The 20492-nt window shown below is 47.6% G+C and overlaps 1 protein-coding gene across 4 annotated transcripts in view; it reads left to right on the top strand.

The window, feature by feature from the left end:
* The window catches only part of SVIL (supervillin), a 139826-nt gene that overhangs the window by 94954 nt on the left and 24380 nt on the right, over window positions 1–20492 (top strand). For all 4 annotated transcript variants that reach the window (XM_060163252.1, XM_060163244.1, XM_060163234.1 and 1 more), the window contains 9 exons: window positions 5699–5846; window positions 9595–9684; window positions 9773–9859; window positions 11545–11722; window positions 14377–14549; window positions 16087–16242; window positions 17840–17976; window positions 19108–19255; window positions 19381–19526. In XM_060163252.1, coding sequence (XP_060019235.1) covers window positions 5699–5846; window positions 9595–9684; window positions 9773–9859; window positions 11545–11722; window positions 14377–14549; window positions 16087–16242; window positions 17840–17976; window positions 19108–19255; window positions 19381–19526 — 1263 coding nt within the window. The remainder of the gene's footprint in view (window positions 1–5698; window positions 5847–9594; window positions 9685–9772; window positions 9860–11544; window positions 11723–14376; window positions 14550–16086; window positions 16243–17839; window positions 17977–19107; window positions 19256–19380; window positions 19527–20492) is intronic.

Here is a 20492-nt window from a genome sequence, read left to right as displayed (position 1 = left end):
GCCTTCCGTCTGGGGGACCTGGCCGGTCACTCCCCTCTTAGGGTTTCTGTCTCCTCACCAGCCCTGGGACCACGCCTCTCAGGTGGCCTCCAACTAGAAGTCTCATGACTGTTCTGTTCCTTTAGGACTAGTGGTGGCCAAACAGGTCTTTGAGGGAGAGGCACAGGGTTTCAGCCAGAGGAAGGGTCTGCTGGGTCCTCCCGGCTTCATCTGGCATCTTCACAAGCAGGAACTCCCCGTTTCTCTCCCGAAGGCGGCCTTTCCCTCACTCTTCTTAGTGCCTTTCCTCTGAAGTTAGGGATGCGGGTCTGTGGGAGCCCAGCCCTGCATTGCCAGCTGGGGTCCACCCCAAAAAAGAGGCTGAAATCTGGAGCGGACCTGCTGTCCCATCACTAAGGGGGGAAATGCCTGTTTGCTTCTAAATAAGCCAACGTGAGACTTTAAAAGAAAAGATATGTTACTCAAGTCTTTAAATATAACTTATGTATATTATATAATACACATGTCGTGTGTGTGTATATATATATATATATATATATATATATATGGTATGCTTTTTTTAATAGACTTTACTTTTTAGAGCAGTTTTAGGGTCACAGCAAAATTGAGCAGGAAGTGCAGAGACTTCCCCTAACCCCCCCCGCCACACAGCCTCCCCCATTATCAGCGTACCCCACCGATGGCATGTTCATTACAGTTGACAAGTTGTCATCCCTCAGGGCCCATCATTTATATTTGGGTTCACTCTTGGTGTCGTACATTCTCTGGATTTTGACAAATGTATAATGACGTGTATCCATCATTGTAACATCATACAGAGTAGTTTCACTGCCCTGAAAACCCTCTGTGGGGACTTCCCTGGCGGTCCAGTGGTTGACACTCCACACTTGCACTGCAGGGGGTGCAGGTTCGATCCTTGGTCGAGGAACTAAGATCCCATGTGCCGTGGAGCACGGCCCAAAAAAAAAAAAAAACCAAACAGAAAACAAAAACCCTCTGTGCTCTGCCTGTTCATCCCTGCCTCTTCCCCCCACCCCTTCCCTTGGCAACCACTGATATTTTTACTGTCTCCACAGTTTTGGTCTTTTCCAGAATGTCATATTGTTAGAATCGTACAGCATATAGCCTTTTCAGATTGGCTTCTTTCAGTTAGTAATATGCATTTAAGTTTCCCCCATGTATTTTCATGGCTTGATAACTCACTTCTTTTTACCACTAAATAATCGTCCTTGTCTGGATGGACCAGTTTATCCATTTGCTCACTGAAGGTCATCTTGCTTGCTTCCAAGTTTTGGCAATTGTGAATTAAACTGCTATAAACATCCATTGCAGGTTTTTGTGTGGGCATAAGTTTTCAACTCATTTGGATATCAAAGAGTATGATTGCTGGATCTTATGGTAAGAGTATGTTTAGTTTTCTAAGAAACTGCTGAACTGTCTTCCAAAGTGGTGGCGCCATTTTGCACTCCCACCAGCAGTGATGAGGGTTCCTGTTGCTCCACAGCCTCGCCAGCATTTGGTGGTGTCAGTGGTTTGGATTTTGGCCATTCTGATAGGTGTGTAGAAGTATCTTGTTGTCTTAATTAGCATTTTCCTGATGACATAGGATGTTGGACATCTTTTCATCTGTACATCTTCTTTGGTGAAGTGTCTGTTCAGATCGTTTGCCCATTTTTAAATTGGTTGTTTTCTTCTTGTTGAGTTTTGAGAGTTCTTTGTATAGTTTGGATAGCAGTTCTTTATCAGATATGTCTTTTGCAAATATTTTCTCCCAGCGTGTGGCTTGTCTTCTCATTCCCTTGACAGTGTCTTTCACAGAGCAAAAGGTTTTAATTTCAGTGAAGTCCAGCTTCTTAGCTCTTTCTTTCATGGATCATGCATTTAGTGTTGTATCCAAAAAGTCATCACGGAACCCAGGCTCATCTAGATTTTTTTCTATGTGATCTACAAATTTTATAGTTTTGCATTCTACATTTAGGTCTATGAGCCATTTTGAGTTAATTTTTGTGAAGGGTACAAAACCTGTGTCTAGATTCTTTTGTTTTGCCTGTGGATGTCCAGTCATTTGTTGAAAAGACTATGAAAAGACTGTCTTTTCTCCAGTGTATTACCTTTGCTTCTTTCAAAGATTAGTTGAGCATATTTGTGTGGGTATATTTCTGGGCTCTCTACTCTGTTCTCTTGATCTATTTGTGTGTTTTTTCACTAGTACCACCCTGTCTTGGTAGTAATGGTACTTTTGTAGTAACTTTACAGTAAGTCTTGAAGTTGGGGAGTGTCAGTCTTCTGACTTTTTTCTTCCCCTTCAATATTGTGTTGGCTAATCTGGGTCTTTTGCTCCTCCATATAAACTTGTCTGTTAATCAATACCCACAAAATAACTTGCTGGGATTTTGATTAGAATCGCACCAAATCTATAAGTCAAGTTGGAAAGAACTGACATCTTGACAAGATGGCATCTCCCCATCCATGAACATGGACTATCTCTCCATATATTTTTAAGTTTAAAGAAAAATAACATTTACCAGAGGCAATCTATGTCTTATCACTTCAAAAGTAAAATGGCCTAAAAATCCTGTATTTTTACTTCTGGACAATTTTCCCAGATAAATGTTTTACATACCAGTGATGGGGCACTAGCTCCTCAGTGTTCCTGGAGAGCCTTTCCTCCAGCAGCCCTGGTATAGATATCCAACAGTGCAGGGGCTCAGAGAGGGAGACAGAGCATTTAAACACAAGCTCTGCCTAAATGGACTATTTGTCTCTTGTCAGTCCTCAACCCACGTTTTCTTCTTCCTCACATGCCTCAGGGCTGTAGCAGAATAAGATTGTCCTTGTTCCCTTCCTTTCATCTTAGTTGCTGGGAAAGGGTGACAAGGTCAGATTATAGTCACTTTGAGGTCCAAACCTAGTTGAGATCTTTTTCCATGTTTTGTTCAGGCCACGTGAGGCTCTGGGCACTGATGATGGATGGAAATCACTTAAAGAGATGGCAGAGCTCAATTCCCATAACAGTGCACAGGATTCGAAATGGTGATAGCATTTTTGAAAACTGAGAAGTGACGATTTGTCACTGTACCTTATTTCTCTTAACACATGATTCTGTGATTTCTTCCTGTCATGTAGTTTCACTAGAGGTAATTAAGATTAAAAACTTAAAAGTCAGATCACAGTATTTTCTATCTATGAAGCTCTCCACGTATAGAAGAATTTTACCCTTAGATCTGCACTAATCCTAGTCACACATGTTGGTTCTCTCTCGTGTATCACCTCCGGTGTCGGAAACACTTAGTGAGATTTGCACAGTGATTTCTCAGGTGTACAGAGGCAAACCCATCAGCAGCAGTATGGTAAGCTGAGAACATTCTTGCAGCTCAACCCTTTGCACAGTTTCTAGCTGTGTCCTACCGAGGCTCTGTCCATCCCTAAGACCCTCCTTTCCTCCCAACTGTTTCACTGCCTTCTCCTCCCGTTCTCCTTCCCCTTCTCCTTCTTCTCCTTCTTCTTTTCTCCTTCTCTCTCTCTCTCATTCCCTCTCTCTCCCTCCCCATCTTTCTGCATCACGTTCATGAGATCTATATTTGAAAGAGTTAAAGATAGACTGGGTAGGGCTTCTATTCATATTATGCCCCAACTCCCTTACTCTCCCAGTCAATCCTAAATATCATCAGCTAAACCTAGGAAAACCTGAAAAATGGCACAGTGCTTACTATACTATGTATTATGTCCTTCTCTAAATGAGGAAAGAAAACCTTCGAAGGGAAAAGCAAGACAAGACAATCATGAAGTTTTAAGCTAAAAAAAAAAAAAAGTACATAGACAAAGATGTCTATCTTGCCTGTTTTCACATTTTGAGTTCTAAAATTTAATAGCAACTTGTGATACATTCTATTAATTTCTAAAGGGAATAACTAAACTGTGTATATTCATACATATAACGCACGCATATGATATATATATACATATATATAAGATATATATATCTTACTGCATTATAGAACCATTTAAAGTCAGATAAGGGGAATCAGGGGCCTCTAGACCAACCCTACTAAGTGGCAAAGTTAAGGTGAAACTTCTAGAGAAGCAAAAACGTTTCTGTTTAACAACATCATTTAGAGGCGAGTGGAAAGCGTGCTCCTTAACGTAGACCTGGCACCACCGGACACTTTGAATCCTGGGACACCTGTATCATCGCAGGGCTTCCGTGCATCACGCTCTCCCTGGAGCTGCGGGAGAATCCAGGTGCCTTGGGAAATGGAATTGTTGATCCGGGGACACCATTTTTCTGAGTCATGAACCACACTTCCCGGGCACCAGGGCTCTGAAGATTTCGCTGAGCTCACCATAGCACTGGTGATGTCTGGATCTGCGGAGAAGAAAACTTTCTTGGCACTTTATATGTTTTTGAAAATATTTTAAGGCTCGTGTCCTATTGATTTGATTAAAATTCACTCCTGAAACTTCATTTTCCAAGAAAACTTATCCTCTTTTCTGAATTTTGATGAGGTTTTCCTAGCAGGTCCACCTCATAGTTCATAAGGGCCTGTGATTCAGAGAATTACTTGGAATTAGGGTCATCTCACCACTCATGAGTAGGAAGGACCTGGAGATAGAAGATCTTTCTGTTCTGGGGACGATGCTTTTCTTTCCTCTGCACTAGCTTCCACGGCTCCTGCCCTCCCCCTGTGTGCCCCATCCCCATACCCAGGGGGATTTTGTAGTGAAAGGAGGGACGGGCGAAGGAGGAGAGAAAGGAGACTTTCTCCAGCCAGCATTCCAGCACCTCCGGGGCCGGTGTCAGCCGGCTACGGTCAACCACTCTCCCGGCCACGCCCCTTCCTCTGCACTGGTCCTCGGCTCCGTCCTCGGCCTCCTTCCTGCCCATCCCCCTCCTTTCCTGGTCTCCCTCAAGTCACCCACCACCTCCAGCTTCTGCCTTTTAGGCCAAATGAGTGTCACCAACGGCTTAGAAATTGAAGAGGCACCTATCTCCAGAACCCCAATTAGAAGCATTTGAATGCCTTTTTTAGGTAGAACTGTGGAAAAACTACCTTTTTTAGGTAGGTTACTATGTATGTAGGTTATCTCTATAGCACAACTCAGCCCCAGTGTCAGATATTCTGTGACTTAAAAGTCACTTCTATGGGCTTGACCTGGTTGCCTAACTGCCCATGTAACATAGTTGCTCTAGGAAAAAGCACGCGAGTTCCAGGAAGCCTTCTGATAGCACATCCTCCCCTAATCAGCTTTCCTTCCTTTATGATTGACCATGTTCCTCGTGAACTTAAGAGGGTAAGATTTTCTAGACCCACCGTGCTCTTTGTGAGTATAATGGATAGAGAGTCCTAGTCAACTGCGTTTAACTAGATAAGTAAAACAGAGCAACTTTAAAACCCTGTAAAATTCATGGCAGGAAGACAGTCTATTTTTGTTTCTTTTTACAGAGTATCATTTTGATATTCCAGCGTTGCAAACAAATAAGTGAAAAACAAAGTTCTAACCTACAGTTCCCGCGTTGGTGGTGGCGATCTCTAACCCAAGCTGGAAATAGGGAAGCCCAGCCTATTTCAGCGAGAACAGCTGGGACGCGTGGGGACGATGCACGGCTGCCCTCTGCCTGCTTCTCGGTTCACGGGGGGCTGCGCGCTAACGCTTCTGTCTCTGTGATTTGCTCTCCTGTTTTCTTCTGGGTAAACAGCGGGTCACAGAAAGTCGAGAGAGCCAGATGACGATTGAAGAGAGGAAGCAGCTCATCACCGTGAGAGAGGACGCCTGGAAGACCAGAGGCCGAGGGGCAGCCAACGACTCCACCCAGTTTACCGTGGCCGGCAGGATGGTGAAGCGAGGTCAGGATGCGTGTCCGCGCTCCGTCGACCCCCCAACCCCCCCCACCCCCGCCCACGGAGGGGCCATGGCCGGGGAGGGCTCAGTGTGAAAAATGAGGCCTTAGTCCGCTCTGGCTTTCACTCTCACTGAAATTGTGCACACGTTTTCTGGGTGGGTTTTGTGAGATATTCCTACCGAAAGCCTTTTCCTACGACACCGTCATCTTCGACGTCAGACGCGTAATGCAATTAGTCACGTTTCAAAACAGCCATTTGGAGATGGAGCCCAGGTTTCAAAAGCGATTTTGCAAATCTTCTAACAAATCTTAGTCCTTTCCTGTCATTGCTTTGAAATTATTTCCATTTTCTTGCCATCTGGCAGTCAGTTCACCCAAATAAGACTTTTTCTCAATGAAGGAGGAGTTTCTGTCTTCTCCCTTTTAGGGTCTCTTTCCATCAAACCAGAGTTCCCTGGCTTCGGAAGCCCCGTTTCCAGCGATGTTTTAATAACTGTCCAGAGGATGGATCCACTTCCACAGGGAAGTGAGAGTTCCCTACAGAGGGGCAGTTTCCCTGCAGCTGAGCTCTTGGAACTAATTTGCAGCGGGGAATCCAAAGATGTATGAAAGTGACGAATCACGTGGTTAGAAGTCACCAGAGAGCTGAGGGGCTCCACATCCTGTAGGAGACGGTTAAAATCTGGGGTCCTTGTTCACCTGCGTGCACGTACCTTCATTTTCTAAGCTGTGGCTTAAGCAAATTTCTTAACTGAGTGATAGAGGTTTTCACATTCAGGTAGAGTTAACTTCCATTGGTGTCTGCTTTCTAGGTTTGCAGTTGGCTTTCCTCAAAACCTTTCAGGATCCTCACTCAGAGACAGTGCCTAGCTCATTGTAGGCTCATGATAAATATTTGCAGAAGGAAAGGAGGGAGGCAGGGAGGGAGAGAGAAAGGAAGGGAAGGAGGGAGGGAAAAGCCCCGAACTGAGATGAACCTAGATCTTGGTGGAAAAACCCTTTGTAACAAATTTATTAACTTTGCTTGGAATTGTCAAGGATAACAGAAGATAATTTACTCTCAGAATGAAGTGGCATTTGAATATGTTCTGTATACTTTACATGACCCCCATCCCTATGTTAACTAAAGCAGATTAAGCCCCACGTTGGTTAAGAAGAACTCGAGCTGAGAACTTAAACTGGAGCTCAGACCTGCCAGCTTCTAGCCCAGGCTTTTATCCTGATGACTTTTCACTTTGGTTTCCTCTTTCCTCTTCCATCTGAAAAGATGGTAATTTATTTGAAGTCGGGCCCTTACTACCAGATACCACTGCCCTTGTCCACAGGAATGTCAGAGGAAGTAGCTTTGCTCTTGGGCAGGTTTGGAGAGTAAAGTCAGAGATGTTCCTCTCCCTTAGTGGATGAGTTCGCGTTCACGTGTTTCTGAATAAATCAGGGATCTTGATTTAACGGGTGCGATATGACTTTGCTCAGGAAATAATTTTCTTGTACTTTCAATCTAATGGAAAAACTGGACCCTGTTTTTCTAATATTTGTTACCACCTACACAGTGATGTGTTTCACTCAGTCACCGCTCTTTCGGATTTGCAGTGATAGGGCGTCCAATGTCCTACACTCGCCAAAGAATTAGTAGTCCCCACGCTACAGCCACCAAGGTTTCCCATCTCCTCGGGTTACTGTGTATCTGCGAGTTGCCAAGAGGCGTGCCGTACCCTGATTTTCATTCTCTCACCCCAGAGCACTCCCTTCTCCCCAGCCTCGCCAGGACTGTCTCCCTTTTTCTTATTCCTAGACGCTACATAACAGTGAGGACGCCACAGATTTCTGTGGTATTCTAGAATTCTCCTGGAAGGAAGGTACTCAAAGTGCACCTTTGAATAAGAGAGATGTGAAATGTTCCTGAAGAGAGCAGGTGACTGGTTATTGCCTGTAGAATTCACTGAAAAGAGGTGTGGGGAATGCTTTGTTTTGTTTTAACATCGTGAAATTTAAATCTGTGTGCCCTCCCCCACTATGGCCGAACCCTAAATCTCTCCAGGAAGGAGCTGGTCCACCTCTGGGAGCTCCGCACTGCAGCCTGAACAGGCAGCAGGGCGCGCCGCGACAGCACGAGGGGCCGGTGTCCTGGTCGGCTGGAGTCAGGCCTGTTTGATTGGCTTCAGAGTTAGTGACCCTCTGTGCTCATGAAATCTTCCCGTGCCTCTTACGCACCCTCCTGGCAGGTCCCAGCCGGTGATACCAAAGTTTACTTATCCTTTTAGCATCTTTCAAGAAAGTTGACTTTCTCACGGATAGAAAAACCCTTTGCAGTTCCGGTAAAGAAATAATGTTTTAAAATGTTGTTGACATCATTAAGGAAGTATACGTACATGTTGAGAAGTACTTCTAGAATATCACCTAAAATTTAAGTTGTAAACTGCATTTCAGTATTTTTCCTTAAAAATTTTATGCTGTAGCACATCCCGCTCCACCTCACAGGAGGGAGGGGCAGATCCACTCACTTCAGTGATTCTTTTTCCCTGTAAGTGACAGTGATTTACGTATTCTCCCTTTGTGGTTCCCGGAGCGATACTTAACGTGGCAACGTCACCTAAGGGTTTCTCGTTTCTTACAAACAGAGACAAAGAATATTAAGGTCTCCTTTTGTTCTTTGTAACTAATTACTTCCCTTTCGAATCCCTCCTAAGGTTAGGGAAGAATACTCATCTTTGTCTTTATTAAGGTTTCTGACTCTAATCAGATGCCTTCTTCAGGCTGGAACGTCTGTCTTTCCCTCTCATGTGTCTTTTACCATTTCTCCGTTGAAAGATTCCCCATCCTGCTTCTTGGTAGGCGCAGGTGGAAGCATGTCCCTAGCTCCCAGCCACACCTGACATGGGTACGATCCTCCAGCCGTCACAGGTCAGTACAGATGGTTCCTCTTGTGCCTTTCTTACAAAGCTAGGCACCCTCTGCATTGTTGCCTAATAGGACCACACTCTGAGTGACGCCCCCAGAGGCCAGACTGTCCCCATGCCCTCTCAGCTGGGAGGGACGCTGCGGGGCACTTCCCGGCCGGCGCGGCAAGCGCAGTCTCCCCCGTCCTCTGCGGGGATGGGGGAGGAACAACGGACCGCCCGCATCCTCGCGTTCCGCAGCCACGAATTCAAGCAACCGTGATCAAAATACAACTTTAATTCCAGAGAATTCCCAAAAGCAGAACTGGAATTTGCCACCTCGGCTCTTTGCACAGCATTTACGTTGTCTTAGGTAGAATGAGGCATCCAGAGATGGTCCAGAGTACACGGGAGGGTGTACGTAGACTGTATGCAAATCTGCCATTGTGCAGAAGGGACTTGAGCATCCGTGGATTTTGGTACCCACAGGGCGTCCTGGAACCAATCCCTTGTGGATACCAAGGGACGACTGTATACTTTCTCTTCAGCTACCTCCACTGCCCCCAAGGCCTCCAGACGTCACCGTTTCATCTGTTCGAGGACATTCTGGTTGCCTTCGTGTCTTCGTGGTTCAGTGTGGAATGGCAGCCTGACAGCCACTGCAGGCCTTAGAAGCCATAAAACCCTGTCTCCACTGGCAGGTGTCCTGCACGTGTGGGCACGGTCCCTGCCAGATGCACATATGTGTGTCCCACGCGTGTGTGTAAATTCTGTCAATTGTTAGATCTCCGTTGGGACTCATGGCCGTCCCTCAGGGTCCTGGGAACTTCCGGAAGTTTCCTCAGATGCTCAATAGCTCCTTTGTCTGCTCTGCAGGTCTGGCGTCCCCCACTGCCATCACCCCAGTAGCGTCCCCTATCTGCAGTAGAACGAGGGGCACCACGCCGGTTTCCAGACCCCTGGAAGGTGAGTCACCGGGCACCCAATGGGCCAAGAGGTCTGTGATCAGAAGAGCCCTCCGTGCTTCTCTCACCTGTGTTTTCTACTTGCCTAGATATCGAAGCCAGACCAGACATGCAATTAGAATCAGACCTCAAGTTGGACAGGCTGGAAACCTTTCTGAGAAGGCTGAATAACAAAGGTACACGCCAGGAGCCAGAGGGAAGCTTGGGTTCATGTGCTTGTGGCCAGTGTGACTCGGGTTTCAGTGGGTAGCTCAGGAAGCCTAGGAACACCTGCCCTTGCTCTCAGAGTCTCTAAATCCCGGATTGCTTTTGCTCCTCAGCTAAATTGTCTTCTATTATGACGTCACCAGTTCATACTGTAAGCATTATCTTTGTTGTTAGGTTTTAAGAAATGAAGTTATTGGTCAACATTGATTAGATTACCAAACTCTGGTTCACTTGGTAATGAACTCAGTAGGGAGCCCCCAATAACACATCTGTTCCTGGATCTAAACCCTTGGGATGGACTTCCCTGTTGGCGCAGTGGTTAAGAATCCGCCTGCCAATGCAGGGGACACGGGTTTGAGCCCTGGTACGGGAAGATCCCACATGCTGCGGAGCGGCTGGGCCCTTGAGCCACAACTACTGAGCCTGTGCTCTACAGCCTGCGAGCCACTACTGAGCCCACACGGCACAACTACTGAAGCCTGCGTGCCTCGAGCCCGTGCTCCCCAACAAGAGAAGCCACCTCAAAGAGAAGCCCGTGCACAGCAACGAAGAGTAGCCCCTGCTCGCTGCAACTAGAGAAAGCCCGCGCGTAGCAACGAAGACCCAACGCGGCCAAAAATAAAATCAATTAATAAATAAATTTATGAAAAGGAAGTAAATAAACCCTTGGGATGTCATCCAATCAGGATTGTAGACTCGGTAATTTTGCCTTTAACCCTGAAAGCAGATTATTACACGAAATCAACGTGAACTTGGGCCTGATAAACTTTCAGTCCTATATGTCAATTTCCAGTAAGGTAGCAGCTGCTATTATAATCACAAATGATTTCTAAAAGAAATTTCTAGTGAATAAATAAAGATTTCAATACAAAAGTCCATGAAGTATATATAATAAAAGAATAACATGCAGAAATAGCCTCATCTCTTAATGAAAATGTCCAGTACTTGCAATTTATCAAATACTAAGCACTGGAGTCCCTGCTATTGACAGTGACCCCTATAGGTTGAAAATAATACCGACAACCACCTGAAACCAGAAATACAAAAGTGTAATATAACAACAAAGCTGGCAAGGCGAAGAATGCAAACGAGTCAGAGTTTATTACCTACAGGTAACGGTGATCTAGCCCGGGGGTCGGCAAACTAATCCAGCTCACCTCCTCTTTTTGTAAATAAAGTTTTATTGGAACACAGTCGTGCCCATTCCTTAGCATATTGGTAATCGTTGCTTTTGTACTATAGCAGCAGGGTCACGTAAGGGGCAACACAGGTCAAATAGACTCCCGTGCAAAGCCTAAAATATTTACTACGTGACCCTTTGCAGGAAAAGTTTTCACCAAGCCCTGATCTAGAACGAGGCTGAGCTAGTTCTGCGTCCAAAAGAGCAAAAAGAGCAGATTCAGAAATTCCCGGTGTGCTGGAGCCTCCATCCCTCCTAGCACTCACAGTGCACGCTCTGTTCAGACGGGAAGTCCTCTCCTGAGAAGCCAGCTGATACCCAGGAAGCATCTACAGAACCCTGGACAGCCCTGTCATGTTTGCTCCACTCCTGGACCTTAGCGGGAAGAAAACCATTTTTAAGATTCAGTGAAGCATAGTTGGAGTCATGTTTTTACACAAATCTCAGGTCATTGATTTGCTTGTTTGTCGGTAGTTGGTGGGATGCAAGAAACGGTCCTCACCGTCACCGGGAAATCCGTGAAAGAGGTGATGAAGCCGGACGATGAGGAAACCTTTGCCAAGTTCTACCGCAGCATGGATTCCGCTCTACCGAGAAGCCCCGTGGAGCTGGACGAGGACTTTGATGTCATTTTCGATCCTTATGCCCCCAAGTGAGTTATTTCATTTCCCATCTTTCACCCCTGGAGCACGGATTCCTTCACTGGTCTCCACACAGCACTTCCTCGAGAATCTTCTCTCACTGTTACCTCCTTCTGCGATAGAACTTCATTGTAGCCAGCCTGATACCAAGGTTCTTGGCCTCCCCCAGTCAATAGAAATTGATAAGAGGCCAGACAGGAAATTCAGGCAGGGCTTTATTGGGACCCCTGCTGCAGCAGGGGCGAGAGAGAACAAGTAACAGGTTCCCTTGCTCGTTCCCCGAGGTGGGTGAGCTGCTTCCTTATATGGGGAGAGAGCAGGGGCGGGTCCAGGGGTCAGGCTGGAGGTGTGGCTTAGGTGCCTTGCCCACCTCTTCGGTGGTGGTGTGTGTATAGGGCATGGGCAGTGCCCTGCTTTGGCTCCTGGTACCCTGTTTTTGCTCCCTGCTCTTCAGAAGCAGCAGTTGGGATTTTTGGTCTTTCTGTATCCTTTGTCCATAATTTGGCCCAATTGCACATGCACAGTTATTTTTAGTCCCTTATCGTTTTTTGTATTCTGTTGCTTGAGGAGAGGCGTGTGTCCAGGTGCAAGCCCTGCAGCAAAGGGTCCCAGGTCCCAGCCCGTCTCAAAATCACTGTTCTCTAGAACCAGACACTGGGCTAGATAGAGCTTGCGTACCCAGGACAGACGTTCCCTCCGGCAGAAAGCCTTGCATCCCCACCACATGCCTGGTCCATAAAAATAAAGTGACTGTGTTTATCACGTCACTCAAATATTGTTTTGCAGACTTCATGAACACTGGTTAGCAGAAATCTCTATGCCTTTCTTCATTTGACGTGTCAAATTCTTACTCAACTTTGCAAACTGTTTGGATCACCTGGGCTCTCATGAATACAGCTAACTAGAAAATCAATGAAACGTGTTACTTAATTTGCAATCGTTGATAAGATCAATAGATCTGAGGGTTTTCTCAGTGATGTCCCAGGGTCCCTCTTCATGCAGGAACGTGACTAAACCACCAAAGAGTGTTCCTGGTGTTAGGATTCCCTTGGTTGTGATTGCCACAAAGAAAGCCAAGTCCAGCTGGCTTCAGCAGAAGAGAGGCGTGGAGGGAGTTACAGGTTCACCCCTTGAAAAGCACAGGCATGAACTCAGGTTCCAGGGGCTCAGAATGAGGTCTCTCGCACCTGGTTCCTTTAGGCTAGCTTTCCTCTCAGTCAGGCTGTCACCACGTGGTAGATGGTCACCTCTCACTCTGGATTTATATCCCATCTCCTTGGCCACCGCCAGCACAGGCAGCTGACCTGCCCAGCCTTCCCAGAAGAAGTTCCAGGCTTGATTTTCTTGGGTTTGCATCCAGCCCTACAGCCATCATTGTGGCCAAGGGGATGGAAGATGCTGATTGGCCAGCAGTGGGTGGTCTTTGGATTCCCCCTCCGGAGCCAGGGTAGGGGACAGGGCATGGAGGGAGATGGTTCCCCCAAAGGAAAGTCAAGGAGCTCTTACGAGAAGCAGGGAGAATGTGCTGGGTGAGCTTATAACCCCACGGCCATCCACCACGTGTATCTGTTGCCCACAAGTTTTTCAGAGTGCCCGTCTCTTCCGGAAGTCTGCGTGGTTATCATAAATGTTTCCTGAAGCTGCTCCTGATACCTGTTTTGCATTTTTCAATGTGTTCAGTTTTTTTCCATTTGCTACCTTAAGAAAATGAACAATTTGCCATTCCCCACCTTGAAGTAATATTTTGGGTATTTGCATACATTGGTAGTGAACCATCATTGCTCAGTCTTCTCCTCACCCAAATATTGTTTACATGGTTACATTGATACATTGATATGTATGTTCACACACACACACACACACACACACACACACACACACACACACACACACACACACACGACAATGTTCTGTATGAAAGAGGACCTCCAGGTACAGAGATCCATGCACTTAAGACATTAAAAGCAGCTGGAATCTGCTGGGAAACCATGTGACTGGGTCCACCCCTCTCCCGGTGTCTGGTCTTCTGCCCCAGAGAGCTGAGTGTGTGTGTGTGGGGGTCATAGTTGGTTTTGTGGGCCTCTTTTATTTCAATATATTTTTCAAAATAGTGCTTATTTTCCAGAGGGGGCAGTGGGTCGAGAGGAGGCTCAGTGATGGGGAACTTGGGGAGGGAACTGGGAAACTTGCATGGAGAGGAAGCTGAGTCTGGTGGAGAGAGGGTTAAATCAGGAAGCAGTGGCTGGCTGTCCATCCGCGGAGGGCTTACTGGAGCCCAAAGGAGGAGAGGTGGTCCTATTCCGGCAGGAGAAGTAGTGATCAGCGTGTTGTGGGTGCGGTGAGAGGGAAGGACCGCACCCTTCAGGGCTGTCCAGGAGGGGGATGGGCTGCCCCAGAGGCACTGGCCGCTCTTCCAGCTGGAGACCACGGGGCGTGGTGAGAGCGGGGCTCCGGGCGTGGGCTGGCATCTGGAACTAAATGGGCTTCAGTCTCCCACCTCCGAGATCCTCAGTGGAGGGGTGATGGGAGGGGAGGAACTGTACGATTATAACGAAGTCAAGAACTAAAATCGCGGCACCCGCCGCTTCAGCTCAGACACACGCAAGCCACCAGGCGGGGGTGACACTGCAGCCCCAGGCCACACCAGCTCTGCTCTGCCTCTTAGGTTGACATCCTCTGTGGCTGAGCACAAGCGTGCGGTGAGGCCCAAGCGCCGGGTTCAGGCTTCCAAAAACCCCCTGAAGATGCTGGCGGCAAGGGAAGATCTCCTCCAGGGGTACACGGAGCAGAGACTGAATGTGGCCTTCGTGGAGTCAAAGCGTATGAAAGTCGAAAAGAGTGAGTATCAGGGCCATCCCCAGCTGTGCGCTCGGGAACCGGCGAGCAGGTGACTCTGTCCTCTCCTTTCCCTGCCTTGCAAAGGCCAATGACAGCGCCCAGAGACTCTCGTGCAAGAAAAATGAGCAAGTCTGTACACACACGTGCACACCTGCAGAAACTCTGCTTGGAACGGAAAGGCTTGCAGTGTGGCCCATCTATTCACTGACATCAAATGATCCTGTTTTGTTGAGTTTTCTTTCAAGAGGTTGGAGGAAAGGGAGGTTGCTGGGCTTTGCAATTCAACCCATTTCCAAACACAGCAATTCTTCACTTGATCTTATTCTAGAGCAAATGATTCGATCTCTCATGGGCAAGTGTTCCAAATCTCTGTTTTGCCTAATGCGAGATTTTTTACATTATTAATTAATGCAGAAACCGGTGCTCTTCACATTGTTTTGGGCAGGACCCTCGGGCTCCTTGGAGCTGGGATGTGGGCTGTGGGGGAGTCGGGAGACTGGGATGGGGCAGTGAATGGGGCGTGGGAGCAGGCCCGAGGTTTTCATCCCACTTCAGGCTAAACCTTCGGCTTTTATCTGCCTGGTCCTGTGGGGCTCCCCGGTTCTCAGACTGGTTTTCCCAGCGGAGCTGATGGCATGCATAATCTTGTTATTCGGAAGATTCTTGCTGTCATTTTTATTTTCCTATAGCACTCATAAACCTACTTACTAAAGTTTATTTTTAGAAATAGTCTTTGGATGAAGTGGTTGAGTCTTTCCATGATAACTGGTTTACTAAATAAGATATTACGCAATCTCTATGCCATACGAGTTGTCAGGTAGTGTTATATTTCTTCAGTGTTCGAACCTCACCCCAGCAAAATAATTTTCTGAGTTTCTCTCTAGCATATGCATAGTTTTTTAAACAATGAGCTGGAGAAATAGAGGTTTCTTGGCACAAGTTTTATGTACTTTAACTGTATCTCCACTTTTTGGGGACACATGTACATTTGTTGGTCCACACTGAAAATCCAGCATCTTGTTACAATCTTAAATCTGAGAGCAGGTGATCTCAAGAGATCATGTAGTTGTTCACTTAGCCTCCAGAGGAAGATGAGAACTAAACCATGCCTACAAGGTGCCTGCTTTTCTGCATATAAAGACTTTGGATGGAACATGTCTAACAGTCTCCCTTAGCAATGCGTTTTCAGCATCTAACACCGTGAGGAACGATAACAGCTTTAGTGGAACTGCAGCGCGAGTCCAGCTCCTGATTTTATACTGATGTGGCTGGTCCACAGGGCCACTCAGTTTTTGTCTCTCTGCATGGCCAGGGTGACACTCTCCAGCAAGCATTTACACTTTCAATCCTATGTTTAATTCCTAACACAAGCTTCACTGCATAGTTAATCAGACTGGAGTATGCTTTCCCCATCAGGATTAACTTGAAAGGAAAACAGGAGTGAGTCACTTATGCACGATCGCTGGGTGTAAACACTGTCATTTCTCCTGAATGTCTTGCTTCCCCTGCACTGTGTTTCCTCCTTTGACCCTCCCAGTGTCCGCCAGCTCCAACTTCTCAGAAGTCACCCTGGCGGGATTAGCCAGCAAAGAAAACTTCAGCAACGTCAGCCTGCGGAGCGTCAACCTGACGGAACAGAATTCCAACAACAGCGCGGTGCCCTACAAAAAGCTGATGCTGTTACAGATTAAAGGTATTTAGAGCGGCAGAGAGAATGACACACGACCAGGGATTTTAGTCTGGTAACATCGGGAGGCCTGACTTCCCCCTACTTGCCCGAAGGAGAAGGGAACGCATGCTTTTGGAGAGCCCACCGGGTGCCACCTCATCGCACATCAACGTCACAGAATCCCACTAGGTGGGAAATATTACGCCCGTGTGGTAGCGCTTCCTGATGCGCCCGAGGCCCCAGCAGCGGCTGAGCAGCAGGGCTGGCTTTGAACCCTGGTCTGTCTGATTCCAGAACCTCAGCTTCTGCTGCTGCTCCGCTTCCCGTGGCCCCGGCCGCACACTGCATGCGGTCACCAGGCACCCCCTCAGCCACCAGAGTGTTCTCTCCATCTGTCCTCCTCGCCAGGGTCAGCAGGAGTTAGGGCAGCGGGATGGAGAGAGGGCCATCCCTGAGGAAGGGATCAAGGGAGCATGGGGCAGGGGGTCTCAGCGGCTCCAACACCCTCCCTCCTCCCTCCCTCCCTCCCTCCCTCCTCCCTCCCTCCCTCCCTCCCTCCTCCCTCCCTCCCTCCTCCCTCCCTCCCTCCTCCCTCCCTCCCCTCCCTCCCTCCCTCCTCCCTCCCCTCCCTCCTCCCTCCCTCCCCCTCCCTCCCTCCTCCCTCCCCCCTCCTTCTCTCTTTCTCTCTTTCTCAACCTCTTTTGCTTTCTTCCTCCCTGTCTTCCTTCCTTCCTTTCCTTCCTTCTTTCTCTCTCTCTTCCCTCCCTCCCTCCCTGTCTCTCTCCCTCTCTCTCTCTTCCTCTATCTCTTTTCCTTTCTTCCTTCCCTCCCTCTCTCCCTGTAGCAAGGAGCCCTAACCCACAACCAGGGGGGCTCTGGCTCTGCCCCAGTGACTTAGCTGCCTCGGGCGGCACTGCTGTAAATTAATGCTCAAGAAAAGCATGACCTGTCCTCTGCTTCGCTGGGGGTTTGCAGGGTGTATCTGCGTGGCCACTGTCCTTTCTAGTGTATTTAAAAGACCCGTGAAAAGTGCACACCACCCGCCTCCGTTCCTACGTTGTGGCGCAGAGACTGCACCATCAGTGTGATTGTGGAAAGACTGAAACTGTTTAGGAGGAGTTGGAACCTGCACAAGGCAGTGCTTCCCTCTGAGCTGAGTCCTCTCCAGACTCAAGTTTTCGGTTTAGAGAAGAACTCCCAAGGATGCAGAGGCTCTCTGAAGGCCCTCGCCTTGCCCCGGCCCGCAGAGGCTGTTAAGTGTAGGAGTGGGCTGAGTGGAGAGAGACCAGGAGATGAGAGGGGGAGGGGAAAGGAGGTGTTTGCTGGTGTCCCTGGGGGAGGGAACCTTAATTAATCCATTCACGTGCTGTCAAGGGACACTGCTAATGGTCCTGGGAAACATGGTGACCTCTGGGAACCTGCTACCAGGGAAGGTCATCGACGAGGCTATGCCTCTAAGTGCCCTGGGTCATGGGAACTCACGTGAACAGATGAGGCTGTTCAGGATGGGAAGTCGGGGGCGGGGATGCTTCGGACGCGGGGTGCTTCCGGGTCGGCCCTGCCGGGGCTGCGGGACAGTGCTCCTCTCTGGGGAGACGGTGACCCTGTGCCTCGTGCTCAGGAAGAAGACACGTGCAGACGCGGCTGGTGGAACCTCGCGCTTCTTCCCTCAACAGCGGGGACTGCTTCCTCGTGCTGTCCCCCCACCACTGCTTCCTGTGGGTCGGAGAGTTTGCCAACGTCATAGAGAAGGCGAAGGTCGGTATCTGAGGAACGAAAGTGGTCTCGTTTTGCATCTCCTTTAGACACAGGTAGAATGTTCTTCCAGTGGCCAGATCCCTAGAAGGCTTCTTAAACGTCCACTGTTTCATTCAGGCGAGAGGGGACGGGCGTGTTTATCGTCCAGAAGGTCTCTGAAACGAGCTCCTAGTAAGCGCTTAGGGGGGATGTTTTAAAAGGAATCTGGCCTGTGCCTCCAGGTTGGAAGTTCTGGTTCATCCTTACTTCTGTGGAGAAAAAGAACTGGCCCATCACTTCCAAGTTGTTTATCCTAGGTGTCTAGGAAGTCCTGCTGTGGGTCTATTGAATGAGTCTATTGAATGAGACGTTAGTGGGAAGAGACCAGGGAGTGGGTATTTTTATTTGGGGTTTTCTTTCCCCTTTATTTATTTATTTTTAATTGAAGTCGAGTTGATTTACAATGTCGTGTTAATTTCTGCTGTACAGCAAGGTGATTCAGTTATACATATATATACTTTTTCATCTTCTTTTCCATGACGGTTTATCACAGGCTGTTGAACATAGTTCCCTGTGCTCTACAGTAGGACCTTGTTTTTTATCCATCCTCTATGTGATGGTTTGCGTCTGCTTATCCCACACTCCTCCTACTCCATCCCTCACCCACCCGCCCCCTCACCCTTGGCAACCACAAGTCTGTGCTCTATGTCTGTGAGTTAATTTCTGTTTTGTAGAGAGGTTCATTTGTGTCTTATTTCAGATTCCACATATAAGTGATATCATATGGTATTTGTCTTTCTCTTTCTGACTTACTTCACGTAGTATCATCTCTAGTTGCATCGTGTTGCTGCAAATGGCATGATTTTGTTCTTTTATATGGCTGAGTAATGGGATGGGTATTCTTAAAAAGCTTCACGAATGATCTTTTGTATTTGAAGATGGACAGGTGTTGCTGTAAAGAATGGATACCCCCAGTCCTTCCGTTCCATTTTCTTGACTTTTAGACAGTCCCCAGCCACCAGTGCCCCCGGACCCTGTGGCCACAAGGTTTTCCTTCCAGACACGCTGTCTCTCTACTCTGATTTCAGCGTTGCCCCTCCCTCTGACCGTGGGCTTGTCTGCCCAGGTAACTGTGTTCCTCTCTCTTTTTAGGCCTCAGAACTCGCAAGTTTAATTCAGACCAAGAGGGAACTTGGTTGTAGAGCTACTTATATCCAAACTATCGAAGAAGGAATTAACACACACACTCATGCAGCCAAAGACTTCTGGAAGCTTCTGGGCGGCCAAACCAGTTACCAGTGTAAGCGTTTACTGCATCTCAGAGAATGAGGCTTGCCTACCTTTCCTCCTCGCCTGCTTCCTTCTCCCAAACCAGCCTCCCTCCAGTGGGAAGCATAATGTCCTCTTCCCGTTCTTACCCCAAAGCTGCTGGAGACCCAAAGGAAGATGAGCTCTATGAAACGGCCATAATAGAAACCAACTGCATTTACCGACTAATGGATGACAAACTCGTTCCTGATGACGACTACTGGGGGAAGATTCCAAAGTGCTCCCTTCTGCAGGCAAGAGAGGTACAGTGAGTGGTCTGCCCTTCGGCAGGAAAGCCCTTGGCCCCGGGCTGCCCGCTAAAACAGGCAGTAAGTACCGACAGACGCTAGCCAGGGACGGTACTCACTGCACACCAGACATCTTTTTATTTTTATCAACTTTTATCTTACATTGGAGTCTAGTTGATTCACAGTGTTTTTTTAGTTCCCGGTGTACAGCAGAGTGATTCCGTTATACCTATACATGTATCCTTTTTCACATTCTTCTCCCGTTTAGGTTATTACAGAATACTGAGCAGAGTTCCCTGGGCTATACAGTAGGTCCTTGTTGGTTGTCTGTTTTAAATATAGTAGTGTGTACACGCAGAGACATCTTTTTAAAGGCTACCTACCGATCTGTGATTTCAAACTGTTACTGCCATCTTAGATGCTGATACCGAATTCCGAATGTTCTTCAGAGGAGGCACGGGTCATTGAAGGCTTTTCTGTTTTAGGCCAGATGGAAATACGACTTAGCCCCATCTCTTGATTTTTGTATAAACATTAAATATCTTTCAGTCCTTAAGTTTCAGGAGACATAGGTGTATCTATAGTGTGTGGGTTTGCCAAGTAATGTGCTCATTTTTCCTCTCACACCAGCACATATTCAGTTTTACAAAATTACATATATTTCCAGCACCACTAAGTTTTTTGTTTTTTTTTTTTTTTTTTGCCTGCACCACTCAGCTTGCGGGGATCTTAGTTCCCCGACCGGGGATCAAACCTGAGCCCCTGGCAGTGGAAGCTGGAGTCCTAACTACCGGACCGCCAGGGAAGTCCCACCACTAAGTATTCTGAGTGTTGAGAAAAAAACGGGAAGACGCAAAAGGACTTTAAATTTCGTTGGGTAGAAGGCTAGCCGAAAGGATGTAATCCAAAGATAGACTGATTGTATGACAAATTTAAACGGAGAAAAAATGTCACAGAAAAAGAAATAATCAGGAAGGATTT

The sequence above is a fragment of the Lagenorhynchus albirostris genome, chromosome 1 (genome assembly GCF_949774975.1).
Source record: "Lagenorhynchus albirostris chromosome 1, mLagAlb1.1, whole genome shotgun sequence".
In the NCBI taxonomy this organism is placed as follows: Eukaryota; Metazoa; Chordata; class Mammalia; order Artiodactyla; family Delphinidae; genus Lagenorhynchus; species Lagenorhynchus albirostris.
The sequence above is the reverse complement of the archived record's forward strand: the minus strand, read 5'-3'. Positions and strand labels throughout refer to the sequence as shown.